Raw genomic sequence first — 17,509 nt, 5'->3', positions numbered from 1 at the left:
GTTGACTCCAAGGAAGTAAAAAAGAGTTCAGTTGTAACGTTAGCAACTAGTAACTGCAGTCAATGAGGCGCGGTCTTCCCACTGCCAACGTCAGGCTCGACTCCTCCCTCGCTGCTGCACAGAGCGCCGTTTGCTTATTCATTCAAAGTGTATTAATATTTAACATGTCGCATGTCCAAATTGCACCACATTTGACACGGCACTTCCTTGGGTACCCAGCAATACACCTGCTAAGTGTAAAGTTGATCGGATGAGCGGTTCTTGAGATATGCGAAGGACACACAGACAGACACGGATTCCTTGCTTTATAGTTAGATATGGCGAACTGTTGCCTATTTACACATCCAGCAGATTCGGAGCAACGTTAACAAATATTTAAAGTCGTGTTTGTGTCCACCTGGTGAATTTATGTTCTATATTCACTCTTTTTTATCTCCAGTAACTCCTCACTGAAATATCAAAATAAAAAAAAATATCAGAATGTTGTATGTGCTTGTATAAACATTTGTTTAGAAAAATTGCGAAGGATTACTAAATATTAAAACCACAATGTATTTCTGTAACAGGACTGTAACTGATCCCCCCCAGACATCCATAAACAGAGCTAAACTATTGATCTGATAATTCACTGTACCTTCAATCTGCACACAGAGACATAAAAACTCTTGGAAAGAAGGAATTGTAAAATCCTCCTTCTATTTATTTTAAATTGGCCAGCTGTGCATTCTGAAAACTAACATTCTTCTGAGTGTTGAATTGATGATAAAAGTCCTAATATAAGCCACAGGACATCACAATTGCTTAGTCCCATTTTGCTTGTAATCTTGGTTTAGTCCTTGGCTTGTATGTCCTCCTCAGGAAATGACTATCCCACTGCTACAGGCTGGCAGGTCGGGCTACTGCACACAATGCTGTAGTTTACTTTGTGAGAAAACTGCTCACGTTCTTGTATCCCATTACCGCGACCACCTTGAGATAAATGGCTCTTTCTCCCCTCTGCCATAAGGTTTTATATCAAACGACATGTGTTGAGTATCTGACTGCAGGTTATATTGTTTCAGCGGAAATAAAACAATCACTTCTGGAGCTGTTTGTGGGCGCCTGCCTGCGGTGTGTAACTGCTGGCCGACCTATATATACACACACACACTGTTTATAGATGTAAGGAAGAGGACAGTGGCAGGTGACAGGTTAACTCTGCTGTGTAAATTCCTGGGCCGTGTATGATGTAGCCTGTGATCCTGCAGTCCTTGATTAGATCTGAGCTAGTAAATATCCTGTGATTAATCAAAAGGGCTTGTTCTGCGTGTAGCGTCCCTGTGTCACCTTCACAGCTGGGGAGCAGGGCCGCCTTGTTTACCACACTCCACCTCCATCTCCTCAGACCTCATCCTTATTTCATCGTAGCTCGTAGACGGCTAACATATACGGCTCCATGCTGGGGACATGGTTTGCATTGTAAAATGAGATGTTAAAGCAGATATTGTGCACGATCACTGCCTTATATTTCCATTTTGATATTGTGTCCCACAGTCTTTCTTTGTTATTTACGTAAAGGACTGTTGTGTGAAAAAACAGTATTATGTGACATGTGGTGTTTGTGATTGGTGTGCTTTTGTAAAGGATGATGATTTTTCTATTTTAATTTTCTTAACAAACCAACAATGAATGGCTCCTACTAACATGTATTGTCTGTGTAGTCAAAGCCTGATACCTCTAAACAACTCAACAACAATCTATCTCCACTGTAGTGCAAAAATGATTAAAAAAACACATCAGTGAGCCACATCATTGCACCGGGTGACATGTTCCTTCATTAAGATGAACGTTGTAGTTTATGTTGAGTCTATCCCACATTCAGTAGTACACCGTCCTGCTGCCGGAAGTACTTGTGCACCTAATGTGTAATTATCCACAGCTGAACATTTTAGGGCTGCCTCCTCTTAGTTGTTGTAGTCTTAGTCGAGTAAGATTTCTTTAGTCTATTAGTCATTTTTTATGCTTTTTCATGCTGAATTACGTATTTCCAAGCAACTTATGAGCACATCTGTGGTAAACACAAGATTTAAAGTGGTGCTTTTTTGTGATTCTGCCCCAGAACATGTACTCGTTCGAGTGATATATATATTTATGACCCGTGTTAAGATTTCCGTCCTCAGTAGAAACAAATGGACTTGAGGCTGAGCGCCACAGGAATGGGTAGGGAAGTTGAAAGTATTGCGAGACGAACTAACACATTGTTGGCTTTGGTCTTTTTTTATGGGATTTGTTAACAATAAGAAATATAGACTAATGCCAGGCTTATCCTTTAATTACAAAATAATTAGCACTCAAACAGAGAATATCCCCTAGAACCAGCTTTGCTACAGGCTCGTTACATGCATGACACATGTTAAAATGAAGGCCAACATGATAATGGGTGATTATAGTAATTAATAGACTGAACTAATTACTTTAGCCAGTAGAGATTCATTCAGTGCTGAAGAGTAAGGGGTGTTTGAGCAGAGCGCGTCCAACTGAAACTAAACCATTTCTAATTAACCATCCTGCTCTGCTAGCTTACAATAGTCGTAACATCGTCTGACAACTGGTGTTATTTCTTTCTGTTTGTTAGAAATCTCCTGTGGGATGTTTGATACATCCTCTGAGACACTTTTTTTTCAAATCCCGAGAACAGTTCACTTGGAAAATGTATTGTGATGTCCCGACTTGTCAACACAGTCTTGTCCGCAGAGCATGATTTAACTGATTGCTGCCCCCCTTTTCATTATGACCCTTTGATTGTCATTCGAAGACGGTGTAAGGGACACGCATGTCATGTTAATAAAGACACTAAACCGCATGCATCCCTCCACCATAGTACGAAGTCCGGACCTGTCCGGGAATATAGATCTCTAATTGCTTTTGCGTGGTGGTGCAGCAGAATTGTGCTTCCCAGATGTCACCTCTGCCAAACCCGAGTGCGCGTCACTGTCAGTGGGCCTGAGAAATCTCCCTAACAAGCTCGCGATTACATAAATCTATAGCCGCTCTGGATATTGCACCAAAGAGACTGAACAACTTTTCAAGGAGACTTCATGTTTGATGTTCCAGGGCTTGATTGCATTTTGAGAAAAAAGAGAAACCCACTATATTGGGAATGTGTCCAAACAGTCTAGGTTTGCTAATTTTGTCATAGTCAATTTCATAGCGCGGCCGTGAGAACGGGCGGCGATGGAATGAAGTTCCTGAGTGCTTTGCAGAGGGGCGTGAGTGGGTTTGACAGGCCCAGTGAAATATGCTCAGCTGTACCTTTTTCCATTACAAGAGCACGGACCAAAAATGCAAATGTGGGGTCCTCTCTCGGGAGGTCGTTAGAAAAGTGACATATCAAACAACTGGCTTCAAGTGGCAGACAAAATCTTACATTATTGCTACATCGGTGTTTTCATATCTTAATTCGTGATATTATTACCATGGCTTTTCACACTCACAATTTCAATAAAGAGCTGTTTTGTTTTGAGCGGCTCTCCGAAGCCGTTGTTTAGACGGCCTCAGCGCTCACTTCCATGTTTAATATGGCATAAATCCTTGATCATCAGAATAGCATTCACATCCTAAAGAGAGTGACTGATCGACTGGATCTGTCTCACGGCCTTCTCTGAAGAGGTGATGAATTGGCTTAATGGGGAGTAGACCAGAGAGCCACGCTGAGGGGGGGTGAGAGGGGACATTAAATGACACGGTTTTATAGCCTATCAGCATTGTCATAGCCCCGCTGTAATTTCAGCCTCCTTTTTTTTCTGCACCATAACGTTTGTTGGATGTTAAGCCCTAAGCTCGGTTAAACACACAACGCTCTCATACCTGGTGCCTCATGATGCCATGTGTCATCGCCTGTAAATATAGTTGACATGCTGATTGAAGCTCTAACCACGAGAACCGACACTCAAAAGTTAGACCTTATTAGTACTTTTGCACATGTTTATTGTAATGATTTTAGTGATGTCACGTCTGTCTGTCCTTCTTTCAGTCGGTTGGTCTGTCCAGCACTTTGGTCCAGACTGAAAGATCTCTGTAACTATTTGATGGATTGCCATGGTAAATGATAAATGGACTTGTATTTATAAAGCACCTTTCTAGTTTTCCAACCACTCAAAGTGCTTTACATTACATGTAAACATTCACCCATTCACACACACTGATGGTAGAGGCTGCCATGCAAGGTGCCAACTAGGAGTGGGAATCATCAGAGGCCCCACGATACGATATTATCATGATACTTAAGTCACAATACAATCTTTCTGCGATAAGATATATTGCGATGTATGTAACAAATGCCTTCGTTTTCCACAACGTTGTATGTATGCAGGTCTTTGCACATGAAGTAAGTGATGGACTGTTATTTTCTTAGCTCGCTCAGATTTGGAAGGCAGCTTTGTCAAGCTAAGTGTGTTCAGTGTTTGCTGATTTTTCGGTGGAGCTGATTTAACGTTTGCTTGACCGTCAACAGTTAACGCTATCTCTGGATGGTGGAGTGTGAGGTACGCCCTCACTTATTCCCATGGAGTTTTGTTTTCATACGCTACTCCTCGCAAATCGCATGTGTCATATCCTTACGTTTAATTTAAACGCGGACGGCACAATTCTGATTTCTCTCTCTCCGATGTCTCCATCTTTGTTTTGACTAACTTCCTGCCTATCTGACTTTACCCATGACCGCACCAGAAAAAAAACTCAGCACCATCTAGTGGACTGAATAATACAACAAAAAATTTAATTTGTATTTGCAATATTAATAATCTATATAAAAAAAGATCAATACTTGATGTTTGTGTATCGATACAATATTGCAAAATATCACGATACTATGCTGTATTGATTTTTTTCCCTCCCACCCCTAGAGCTAACCTGCCCATCAGGATCTAATCTAAATGCTCATTCACACACGCCGATGGCACAGAATCAGGAGCAATTTGGGGTTCAGTATCTTGCCCAAGGACACTTCCATATGCGGTCTGGAGGAGCCACGGATCGAACCGCCAATCTTCCGATTAGTGGACGACCCGCTCTACCTCCTGTGTTGCAGCCGCCCATGAAATTATGTACAGACATCTGTATTCCCCAGAGGATGGATAATAACTTTGATGAGCCCTTAACTTTTCATCAGTAGATGCTGATGTTAGCATTTAGCTCAAAGAACCACTGTTCAGCCTCACAGAGCTGCTAGCACGCCCGTAGACTCTTGGTCTTGTTAGCACGAGGCAAGAAAGCCAACTAGGTAATATATTCTAGGGATGTGTCCGCAGTGTGAATATACAGATAATAAGATCATGTTTGTTTGAACCCACTCCAACATGCGCACCAGAAGCCATAAACAGTGAGCCATTAGGGTGATATTCTCCCTGAGTATTTACCAGCCTGTTTTCAACACAACTCATTATTTGTGATAAATTAGCAGGCTGATTATAGTGATATGCTCTAATTTGTAAATGAGTGGGGTGCACCTGTCAGTAAGACTCATTTACTAATAACGACCATCCACTGAATAAGTAACGACCTTTCTAATGTCAGTTGACTTCTTAACCGTCTGGTTTGTATTATTCTGCCGTTTCCTTTTGCTGCAGATTGATTCCTCCTTTCCAACCTTGTTTATTGTCGTTCCTCCTTTTTTTGTTTTGTTGGTTGTCTAACCAGTGAATGCAGCTGAAACTATCACTGTAGTCGACTAATTTATTAGTTCATTGACAGAAAATGAATCAGCAACTATTATGATAATCGATTGATACAAATTTTTCAAGCTTTGCTTTTTCATATATGAGAATAAACTCAATATCTTTTGAGTTTTGGGATGTTGGTCGGATAAAACAAGCAATTTGAGTAATTCACTTTCGGTTCTGGGAACTTATGATTCTTATTTTTTGTTATTTTCTGACACAATGATTAATCAATAATGAAACTAATCATAAGTTGCAGCACAGCTCAATAGTATCCAAAATCAGAACAGTTTGATAGGAGCATACATACTGTACGCTGACACATATTTCAGCACAATATTACACTCTTTTATTTGGAACATGGAAAGTGTGGAAATAGTAAATCCTGAGGGAGCAGCAAGAGAAGGAGCAGCAAGTCGGGATAACTGGTTCCCCATTAAATGATACTGCCCTGTAACTTTACAAAGGCCTTATCGTAATACAAGACAAGGGGGTATGTGACCTTCAGCCATTAAACCATCTTGTTAATTGTCTTATAATAAAATGTTTTTATTGTGCAGAAACCCTTTAGTATAATTGAATTTCTCTCTGCTTTTCACTCATCTTTATTTTTATTTCTATCTTTTCGCTGAGGCTGTGAAGCCTCGCCATTACTGGTTATAATGATGGTATGGGATTGGTTTTCCAGGATTGCCACTCTAACTAAGCTCTGTTCGTTCATCCACCTCTCCATTCTTCTCCCTGCAAACTTAACATTTAAACCACTCTCATTACAGCACAGATTACAGAGGCCTATTGGTCCTCATTAGCGCCCACTGATCCTTGGCTGGGCCCGTGTCCTAACATCTTTTAATTAGCATTCTGGAAATCTAATCAATGTAATAACTCAGAATAATCTCCCCTTTTGCACTTATTTTCTCCCACTCTTTTATTTCAGGATGTTCTTGGCTGGAAGTCTCAAAGGCTGATAGAAGAACTTGGCCCTTTTTCTGAGCCTGCCAGGTATGTGACATGAGGGGTGAGGAGACATTGAAGTCATTGTAGTTGAAGGGCAAACTGGAGTGGATTTGACTTCGCTCTGTGAACTTTGATCAAACAGATTATATCTAAAAACACAAATTACACATCTGAGATTGTGTTTTTAAAGCATGTGTGCAGTTAAAAGTGCTGTAGAAGAACATGAAAAGCTTTACATACCTGTTAGTGACAGATGTAGTCGACAGAGGGCTCTGAGTTTTTCTCTAAATGCCCTGTAAAGCCAGTCAGTCCCCAGCCAGGCCCTGTGGCGTGATATGAAGTGAAAGCCAAGGCGGGGTTTGGCACTGGACGGCCATTTTGTGTCTGGTCTGATGCATGGTTTCTCTGGGTGTCACTTTGGCTACATATCAGAGTCAGTGGCGGCGGAGAGCGAAGCTGCAGGTCTCATTAGATAGATGCATGTTTACCGCAACAGTTGCAGGGTGAGCTGTTTTTTTTTTTAAACAGAGGTTATGGCATCAAATTCAAATTTTTAAATCATAGTGTTCCCATGGTATGTGTAATATCTTAAAAACGCAGATGCCAACATACATTTTATCTGCCCGTAATAAAGTAAAGCACGACTTGCTATTAGGCCACTGTGACCAGCATCCGTGTGAGAGAGAAGCCTCTGCCAGCCTGGTATTCATACACCTTTGTGTACAGTAAAGTGCCGTTTCTATGCCAGGTATCCAGGGCAGACATTTTGGCACAGTTTTGGCAGAACAGACAAAGACGCCAGGGTGTGATGGGACACAGACCTGCCATTTCCCAGCAGCACTGGCATGCCTCTCACTGTAGAATGATGAATGGTTACACACACATATGACACTCATACACACTCACTCATATACACACGCACACATGCTAAAAAATACAGGCAACCCTCCTGGTCAGGTCAACCAGGCTTTGGCATTGCATCACACACATACACACACACACAATCACACAAAGACAGACAGGCGTCCGTACTGTAGCGCTGCATTATTCAGAGCCAGGTGTAGGAGGAAGGGGGAATAAGGTTGTGTTTATTAGCTGCTCCCTTGGTGTTCTCTAAATTGCCTTGTTTGCTCGGCACAAGCACACAAACAGATGCTGTCCTCTCTGCTCTGGGTAATTCTCGGGGTCTCTGGGTATTTAGTGAAAGGCCTACCACACACACACAGCCTCATTTGTGCTTGTGCATACAGTCTACGCATACAAACGCACACATCAGGCTACTTGAAAAACACATTTGTGCGCTAATTTTGAGTCTGATTCATGCAAAGAAGAAGACATTGTCTCTCTACGTAAGTAATTGGAGTCCCCCATATAGCAAACCTCACCAGTCCCTAACCCTCTCAGCGACACAATTTCACTCTTATTAAGAAAATCTGCATTTAGGAGGGACCAATGCTATCAGTCGAAATTAATCTGCTTTGACTGATCCCTAATGTGACCACAGTCATCGAGTAATTATTGTCTGGATGGCTGTGCACCAGCCTCATAACCGCTGTCCGCCTCCTCCCACTCCCTCCCCCCCCAAAATAGGGCTAGTCTTGGTGTGTGAATCCCTCTGCAGCGCGCTGGTTGCAGTGGGTACGGCAGGCATGTCATTTAGCGCTTGATCAGTGAGTCGTGATTAGGCTGCCCTGTATTATTGTGATTAACGTCCACCCAGCGGACGTCTGTCCTGTTGTCACCAGTGATACCATCTGAGATCTTGAGAGTCTGGGATGAGGGCCAGTGGAAGGACCTGGTAGTGTGGCAACACAAAACCGCTCACTCTGGTGACGTCTCCAAAACGCACTTCAACTTCTTACCCGTCAGTCACAAAATCTAATGCATGTAACGAGTGCAGCGCTCCTTCTCCATGCAGCTATGCTTTGTCTGTGTGTCTGCTCGAATTAGTTAACCCACTACCTCTTGTACAGCTTGTGTGTTGTATAGTATTTCCATCAGGCCGCATGCACTGAAATCCAGAACCTCATCTTTCTACAGTCCTCCGTTTTTCCCTCTTTCATTTTGCACCTCCTCGACCAACAAAGTCGATTTGACCGCGGCTGATTATAGTAACGAAGGCAGTCCAAGAGAATATGCACATTCTCACTGTACGTCAAATTAGATCACAGCGAGGGGGGGGGATGCTGCGCGCTGACCCCCGTCTCTTCTCCTCAGACAATCGGTCGCTTACACAGAGGGAGCTTTTGAAAACAGGCCTGTGGACCAAACTGTGGTTGATGGCTCAAAGGACAAAGAAAGATGTCCAGGGGAAATTAGCGGCTCAGATTAAACGGATTGATTCTAGAGTATGTCAGAGAGAAAAAGAGCACATAGTTTGAGAGGAAATAATAGGATTTAGCATGTGAGCTTTCTGCAAAAATGTCATTTGAGAAGCAGAGATGAGACTATTTCTCTCTCTGTGCATCAGTATCACACTTTAAAAACAAGTAAATCTAGAGATCCAAACTTGTTATATTTAGAAATATTTGCATACTTAACTTAAGTGTTCTATTTAGATCAGCGTTCAGGTTTTTTTCCCCCAAATTTGTGGTTATTTTTAGCTTTTTGTGCATGTATGTGTGTATCATTCCTTTGTAATTACTCGCCTAAACTCAGACCCCCTTCTCGTGGCTCTTGAGCATCCGCCGGTGAAAAAGAGTCAGTTTTGATTACAAAGTAAACGCTGCAGCATCAGACAGGGGGGGTTACATGCTGATATGCATTCTATCAGGATGATTTATGCAAATTATGCACATTATTCCCGCAGGAATCTCTCTTCTGAAAGTGCCAGGATAAATTGCCGGAAATTAGCCATAAAATTCACTGTGCAGGGAGTGTGAGGTGAAGGCCGCCGAGGAGCCAAGGACATTGGGCCGCCATGGTTACGCTTGGCCTGGCCTGCCTCCCCCATGCTTGGCATTCATGGCTGTTAAAGACCTCTGCTCAGACAGATACACTGAAGCCTCGAGTAGCACTCAGCACATCAGGAAGATCAGCCAAGCAAGTGTTACACTAACGGCCGCGGTTTCATGCTCTAGTAACATGACAGATTTTCAGCAGAGGGAAGCTGATCGCCTTTTTTCTTTCCACATTTTTAGATTGAAATCCACTTTATAATTCTACATTCCTAGAAAGGACGGGATTGATTGTAATTCAGTAAATAACCTCAAAACCAGTCGGATTGTTTTTATCTCTTTTTTTTATGCCTTTGTTTAGTTAACCTCCTAGTGCGTCTTAATCTTCAGATTAATCAGAAACCTGTCCAGCAATCAGGAAATGAATAGTTGTTTGAACAACACGTAAACAAGTCGCTGTCAGTGTCAGAACACACAATTCAGGCTGTATTAGACTTCTTTATAGCTTTAACCACAGCTCTCTGTTGGTCAAGCCTTTCATTTGTCTTGCGATCTGTGTGTGTGTGAGGGGAAACAAAGAGAAAGTGTGTGTGTATATGAACTGAGCAGTGAGCGATCCACACCGTTATTGTGTCATCCTCATGTCTTTATTTCAATCTGGAAGCCAGAGTAAGTTAATGAATATCAGAGAGTGGAGATGAAATCCACCTCGCCTTGGCTTTAATGAACCCTGAGAGGGTCGGGATCTGCATGTTGATCAGGACAAGTGATCCCTGTCTGTCACACAAACTACACAAGAACACACAGACACACATATAGACCAGTGACAGAGATTCCAGCAAGCCCAAAATCATGTTGTTCGTTACCTTTTCTTAAAGCTTAGTTTGTGGCAGTGTGTCTGCTGAGTATCATGCTGGTTTTGCCAGTTCACATGATCCAGGGAGGCTGCTGGGTCACTGTGAGCTCTACATCCACTCTAATCAAACAGTGGCACATTATCTGAATGTTAAGGTCACAGAAATGGAAAGTTCACAGCTGTCTGGGGAGTCTTGAGTACAACACAACCATGGTATGTGAAATGGCAAGACTAGGGCGATGCAATAGATATCATGATACAGGGGTTATGATTCAGTATATTACAATAAATTGTGATACTGTAAGCAAGACCATATATTGCAATTTTTTTTTTTAAATCAAATTTTAAGAAAACTGTCACAATATAAAGAAAACTCCACTATATGCATAAAATCTGAGTAAAAAAATACTTTTTTATTTGATCAGAACAGTGGGATCTGCATTTGCATTTATCACAGTCCCTATAATATTCAACATCATAGCACTACTGAGAGGACACATCTCTTTGCAAATGAAATAAAGTATTGACTAAGTTAATCTTTGCATGTAAAGTATTAATTAAAAATCAAGTGTTATTGAGAATCGATACAGTATCATAAAACATATTGCGGTACTTGATTTTATCGATATTTTCTTATACCCCTATAATAGACTTTTAAAATACCCAACAGTTACTTTAATAAACCAAGAGAAAAATTAGTTCATTTTGTATTCAAATTTATATATTTATTTGGATCACAGTGTTTAGGGCAAAACTTCCAATTTGAGAAACCGGATAAAAAACAGCAGAGCTCAAAGTTTCTTTTAAGCAACAGCACCATAAAATGTCTACAAATCAAATCTCTCGACAGCATTCATAATTTGATTTACTCGGTGCAAATGTTTGCACAGCGAAAGCGCTTTACTCCATTGCACCTGTTTTTGTTTGCTCAAACCCAGAGTGAATTGTTGTTTTGGAAAACAACCTGTACGGCGACAGAGCCCCGCTCCGTCCAAAACAACACCACAAATTACTGCGCTCTGCCACGACACGTTTTAATCCCCAGCGGAATAAAAGAACATCAGATTACGGCGCAAAAACAGAGCCGTCGGTAAACAGGGATTAGGGGATTGGGACTGTAATCTGATTAATATGGAAGCAGTTGGAATATTAGAGATGTTACTCAACAATTGTATTCCAGATGAGAGGATAATCACACATTACTACGTCATTTATTGTACCCTGTTAGAGCTTTCAGAGATAAACACCCCACCATATGTTTACCTGACCTCAGGGCTGCCTCAGAGAAAAAAACATCCCCACTATAATGAATTAGGAGCTCAGTAGGCATGCAGGAAAACATACAGTTAGAGATGTACAGGAACTTTCATTTAAGTGTTGTTAGTATTTCAAGAAAATTGTCCTGAAAGAACTTAATAAAATGTGGATTATGGCTGCAACTAACGACTACTTTCATTGTTGATTAATCTCTCATTATTTTCTTGACTATTATATTACTTGTCTATAACATGTCAGAAAGTGGTGAAAAATGTCGATCAGTGTTTCCGAAAGCCCAAAATTACGTCCTCAAATGTCTTGTTTTGTCCACAACTCAAAGACATTCAGTTTACTGTCATAGAGGAGTAAAGAAACCAGAAAATATTCACATTTAAGAAGCTGGAATCACATCATTTTGCCTTTTTTTTCATAAAAAATTACTCAAAACGATTAATCAATTATCAAAATAGTCAGCGATTAATTTAATAGTTGACAACTAATCGATTAATCGCTGCAGTTCTACTCTGGATAAGTAGTTCAAATGTCATAAAATAAAGTTCAGAGAAATCTTTAGCCGTTTAGGTCATACTGTCAGATTTCTGTAAGTTACAGCCGTGTATCTCTAAACACACTCTCTTTGAGAAAATCACTCAAGCATAACAAAACACAGGGGGAGATACAGAGTTGACAAGTGCAAAAGCAAACTAAAACCAGATAAAGGAGGAGTGGGGGGAGTTGCTTGAAAGATCAACGCAGGTAGTACAATGTCATGTGTTTACAGATGATGATAAAGTTGATCATTGGAGTGTCAATATAGTACCCAGTCGTAGTTTAATTCAGAAACAGCCACCATATTTCCTTGTTGCGGCCATATATTTGGCTTCAGTTAAGTCACTTTTTGGATAATTCAAGACGATGCCAAAACATTTGAACAAAGGAGGTGCGGAGCGATCTACACTTGAAGATACATTTTTATAAAATTTAACTTGAGAGAAATACAATTAATAAAGTTCCTTAAACTGCATCAGGCTGTCTAGTACAAATATGAATGTATGTACTCCTTCTAGAGCTTCTTCTCCTTGCTCCTCTGTAGAGCTGAAATGAAACCTTTAGTTGTCAACTATTGAATGAATCGCAAACTATTTTGATAATTGATTAATGGGTTTGAGTCATTTTTTTAAGAAAAAAAAGTCAAAATCTCTGATTCCAGCTTCTTAAATGTGAATATCTTCTGGTTTCTTTACTCCGCTATGACAGTAAACTGAATATCTTTGAGTTGTGGACAAAACAAAACATTTGAGGACGTCGACTTGGGCTTCAGGAAACACTGATCTATATTTTTCACGATTTTCTGATATTTTACAGACCGTACAACTTATTGATTAATCAAGAATGAAAGTAATTGTTATTTGCAGCCCTACTTCTCTGTTGTACCAAACCCCAAATCCATTTCCCGTGCAGATTTTGATATATAATGAAGAATTCAGCAGTTGAATAGTTGAAAATATTGCTTCTCTAGCTGAGGGATCTAGTAAAAAAGTTTCTTTATTTAATTTACTGTAGATCCAATAAAACTTCAAACTTGAAGAAATTGAGAGAAGTGACTGCTCAAATGTGGGAAAGGTTCCATCTATGAGGAGTAAATTAATACTTTTAATACCATTGCACCCCCATAGCTCATAATGAGGTTAGATAGTTTAAATAAAGAATGGGTATATACTTAACATAAGCCGATTGACCCCTTTAGTTACAGTTGTATCAGCCTGCATTTTGTGTGCACAACACAAAGACAACATTATGCATTGCTATCAGTAGCCTGACAAAGTTGAATTACCACCCAGCAGTTGATTTGGTGCCTCAGCCGGTGCAGCACATATATCTTTACACCCAGTGTATGACACAGCATGGATGGATCCACTGCCAGAGTTTAGCCTGTTACTGATACGAAGGGGACATTTCAATCCAACGCTCTTATGTATATTTTGACTTTCATGTTTATCATCCTTAGCAGACATCACATCCGCGTTATGAATAGGCACCCTGCTGGCCCTTGATATGGCAAATTGGACGTTTTATGGTTTATGAAAAGGGGTGTTTTTTTTATCTCCCGCTTTTATTCATGAGCCCTGAATCTCGCTGTAAATGCCTTTAAGACAGATCCAGCTTTATTAGGCTCATGAATAAAAACGATGTTGTAATATGACTACCTGCTGCGGTCGGTGGCCACTGAGGAAAACTTCTCTTTCCGTGACACTTCTGAGTGCCACACCATTGCCCAGTCCAACATAACATCTCAGAGGCCCTTGTGTGTGCATGACATTTCACCAGCTTGTAATGATGGCTGAAACACCACCGAGTGTTCCCAAATCAAGAGGAATATGATGGCTTTCGCTTTATGAACGTCTCACTTAAATCAGGCAGTGCTTCACCTAAACGTTGTCATCCTCTTAGTGGTTGCTCTCTGATATTTTTTCGTGCTGTGGTCTGTTTTCCTTTGAATGTGCTGTTTTCCACACGCATATGGCTCTGTCTCACCCCTGGGGAATTTCCTCTTCTGGGCTAATGTGAATATTAGTATGGGTTAAATGCTCCAGTCATTTGTGCATTAATGCATATTGCATAATTAATGTTTTTGGTGAAGTCTCAGTTACCAAACAGCAGTGGAGGAAAAAAAAACTGTATTTCTGTGTCAAAACGTCAAAAATCTCCTGAAAAGAGATGAAGCCCAACAGGAACTGCTGACAGGATTTTTATGCCAGAGCTGTTTTTGATGTCCCCTGATTATTTCCGTTCTTGATTAAGAGCTGTTCAGTGAAGATTCAAGGCATTCAGGAGTGTGATGGGATTAAATGGGACACTGTAATGACCCTGTTGTCGGAGTGGCTCATCATACAGACACAAAAGCTGAGACTGGCGAAAAACACACACTGTTTTAAACTGGGAACACAATGACGTTATTGTTCACGTTTATGAAGAAAGAGAGATCAAGAATTTATGTTTAAATTATTAGAAGGAAACATTGATCTAATGTGCACTTCATTCATTTTTTTAGTGGTTCTTATTTATGTACTGTGTCAGCTTAAAGTCAGTTTGAAGCATTTAAATTATATTTGGATATTTGTAGTTTAATTTATTGAGTTATAAGTGACAAACTGTTCATGTTTTTTATATTAGGACTAAAAGAGAAAATTAAGGAAATATCATATTAGCTGGTAATCCTTGTGCCTTCAGGAAATTGTATAACAAGCATCTACAAAGAATTATTTAAATGTCCACTTTTTAAAGTAAAAAAAAGAAATCCTGTATTATTGAATTAAAATGTGTTGCCTTAGAGCTGTGAATCTACATGTCAGTCTTACATTATTATCAAAGCTGTTAGTCTGACAGGTAATGGTTCAAAACCCACAATAAGAAAATAAATAGCAGTACATGAATTAATCTGAGAGAGGAGGAAGAAAAAAAAAGAGTTCTCTGTATGTTTCCTTTGAAATCAGTTGCCTCTCTCCATGGTGCTGAAGTTCTTTAGAGAACACACACACTGGCTTCACTTTATGTGACAAAGTATTAAATATTGGTAACTTGCACTTCAGTTGAAAAATGGTATTTTATTTGCTAATAACAACTTAGATTGTGGCTTTAATAGGTGTTGCCTTCGTGCGTAATTGGAGACAATGTTCCTAGTGTTTGGCCTTATAAGCATTTCAAGTGCTCACCTCTGATTCAACTTCACTTCCTGTCCACACTGTTAAGAAGTTCCCAGTAAAATAACAGTAAAGAACTGGCAGCAGGGTTGCCTTTATGTTACTGTAAAATTAACATCATTATACTGTCGCTGAAATTTACAGCTTCATACTGTTAATGTAAAATACAGTTTGAACTGTTTTTTTTTTATTAATTTCACAGTATTTTACAGTTAATTTACTGTTTAAAGATACATTATATAGCTGTTTTTCACCTTTATTTAACATTATCTTACTGATTTGTTTTAATGCACTATTTAGGTTTTATTTTTTACATACATTTTAATAAACATTATTTTTTGCCTAAATGAATAGACTTAGCAGGTTACAGACATAGGAATAGTCACACTAAATACAATTAAAGGCACTTGTTAGGAAATGGGCTATAATAGACTTGTTGACACTTTTCCCAAAATGTCTGTCTATAGCTGGCTACAAGCACAGAATGCAAACCAGAACAACATGTGAGTGAAGAACAATAAAGCTAATTCACTGATTTTACAATCATGTACAATGTACAAGCCTCACATGAGCAGATCAGGTCCCAGAATTAAAGAAATACTGCATGAAACTTTTACTGATGATACTTTAGACAGCTGATCAGCAGTAAAGTGCTGTTTTTTAAGAATGCATTATAGTTCAGTTAAAAATAATTTAACAGGTTTTCTTTTGTATTAACAGTAAAGCACTGTTTTTAGCAATAACAGGTTAAAACTGTTGAAATCTTGCTGTAAATTAACAGCAATTGTTTACAGTGTACATTTTGAAGATTAATATCCATGCATAGTGGCTGCTTTTAGAATTGGGATTATATCATATATTTCTAATATTTTTCACACTTTTTTGCTTTTCATCAAAATGTTTTTGGTGTGGACAGACGACCGAGGAGGACAAAGGGCGAGTCGATGGGAGTGCAGCTGTGATTAAAGACACCAAATTACGGCAATGAACAGTGTCGTAATTACATCCCTTAATCACATTCTGGAGGTCTAATTGCCTTAACGACGTGTTTCATTACGTGCAGCCAGGTATTGCGGTCGACAGTTTTCATATACACACTTGTTTTCGAATTATTATTAAACACCGTCGTGGAAATTGTTTTAATAATCACAATAAAGGTCGCCAGAGTTTTTTTTTTTGTTTTGTTTCGAGGAGCAGAAACATCTTATTTCTTGCCTTGAGGCGATATTCGCCCACAACGTCTGGCCTTTTGCTCCCAAGACCTGGCGTCACTTATGGCTCAAGAAAAAGAAAAGTTATCGGTTTTGATGGAGCAGAAAATTATTGAACAATTCCATCTCAGTGTTCTTGACAACTAGAGTCCGAGACTGACATAATAAGAGCTATACATCACCTCCCAGAAAGGACGCTCTAATTTTATTATAAGCACTTGAATAAAAATGTCAGATTTCAGTGTGTATTCATCAAAAGCACAATAAAAAGCTAAAGACTGTGATTCCACTGACACTAAACTCCACATCAGATGAATAATCAGAAGTGTTTTTTCTGTTGTTCAAAATATTTTAATAAAGCTTTTTCAACACTGAAATACATACAAATGACCCTCTTCGCTCATATAATAATAACTGAAGTATCTACAAATAATCCACATCTTGACCTGACAACGCGATTCATTTGAAAGACCTCTTGTGTGAGAAGAAAAAATAAAACGCAAACTAAAAGAAAAAAAAGACTACAATGTGCAATGCAAGCAAAAAATATCCAATATAAATAATCCAAATTAATAAATTACAAAAAGACACACCGAAACACCTGAAACACTTGAATCAGGTTTTCTAAAATTTTTCTGAAATTTTATTATACCACAGTATAATAGGCGTGCGCAACTATTAACAAGTGTCTGGATTAGCACATAAATATCTGACTGATTAAACGACTTCATCATCTATTTGACTTCTCCTTGTTCATGACATTCCACGTGCTCAATAGAAAAAGTTCATGGCCTTGAACCAGTATAAGCAAAACAGCAAATGTCTCTGAGGTGAATGAAAGAAAAAGACGCACAAAATAAATAAGGAAGCAGCAGAAAGTGAGGTTGGACTAACGCTCCTGGGTGGTGTCCATCTATTTAAAGGTCCCATATCA

The 17,509-nt window shown here is 39.5% G+C and overlaps 1 protein-coding gene across 5 annotated transcripts in view; it reads left to right on the top strand.

Moving 5' to 3' along the window:
• Positions 1 to 17,509, top strand: part of LOC119480276 — a 117,857-nt gene that overhangs the window by 39,787 nt on the left and 60,561 nt on the right. For 2 of the 5 annotated variants that reach the window (XM_037756403.1, XM_037756399.1), the window contains 3 exons: positions 6,634 to 6,698; positions 15,832 to 15,867; positions 16,281 to 17,509. The exon at positions 16,281 to 17,509 is cut by the window's right edge and continues 93 nt beyond it. In XM_037756403.1, the coding sequence (XP_037612331.1) occupies positions 6,634 to 6,698; positions 15,832 to 15,867; positions 16,281 to 16,326 (147 nt within the window). In that variant the 3' untranslated portion in view covers positions 16,327 to 17,509. The remainder of the gene's footprint in view (positions 1 to 6,633; positions 6,699 to 15,831; positions 15,868 to 16,280) is intronic. The other 3 variants (XM_037756402.1, XM_037756398.1, XM_037756400.1) reach the window with 2 other exon arrangements.

The sequence above is a fragment of the Sebastes umbrosus genome, chromosome 21, assembly GCF_015220745.1.
Source record: "Sebastes umbrosus isolate fSebUmb1 chromosome 21, fSebUmb1.pri, whole genome shotgun sequence".
In the NCBI taxonomy this organism is placed as follows: Eukaryota; Metazoa; Chordata; class Actinopteri; order Perciformes; family Sebastidae; genus Sebastes; species Sebastes umbrosus.
This window is presented reverse-complemented; position numbering and strand designations above follow the sequence as displayed.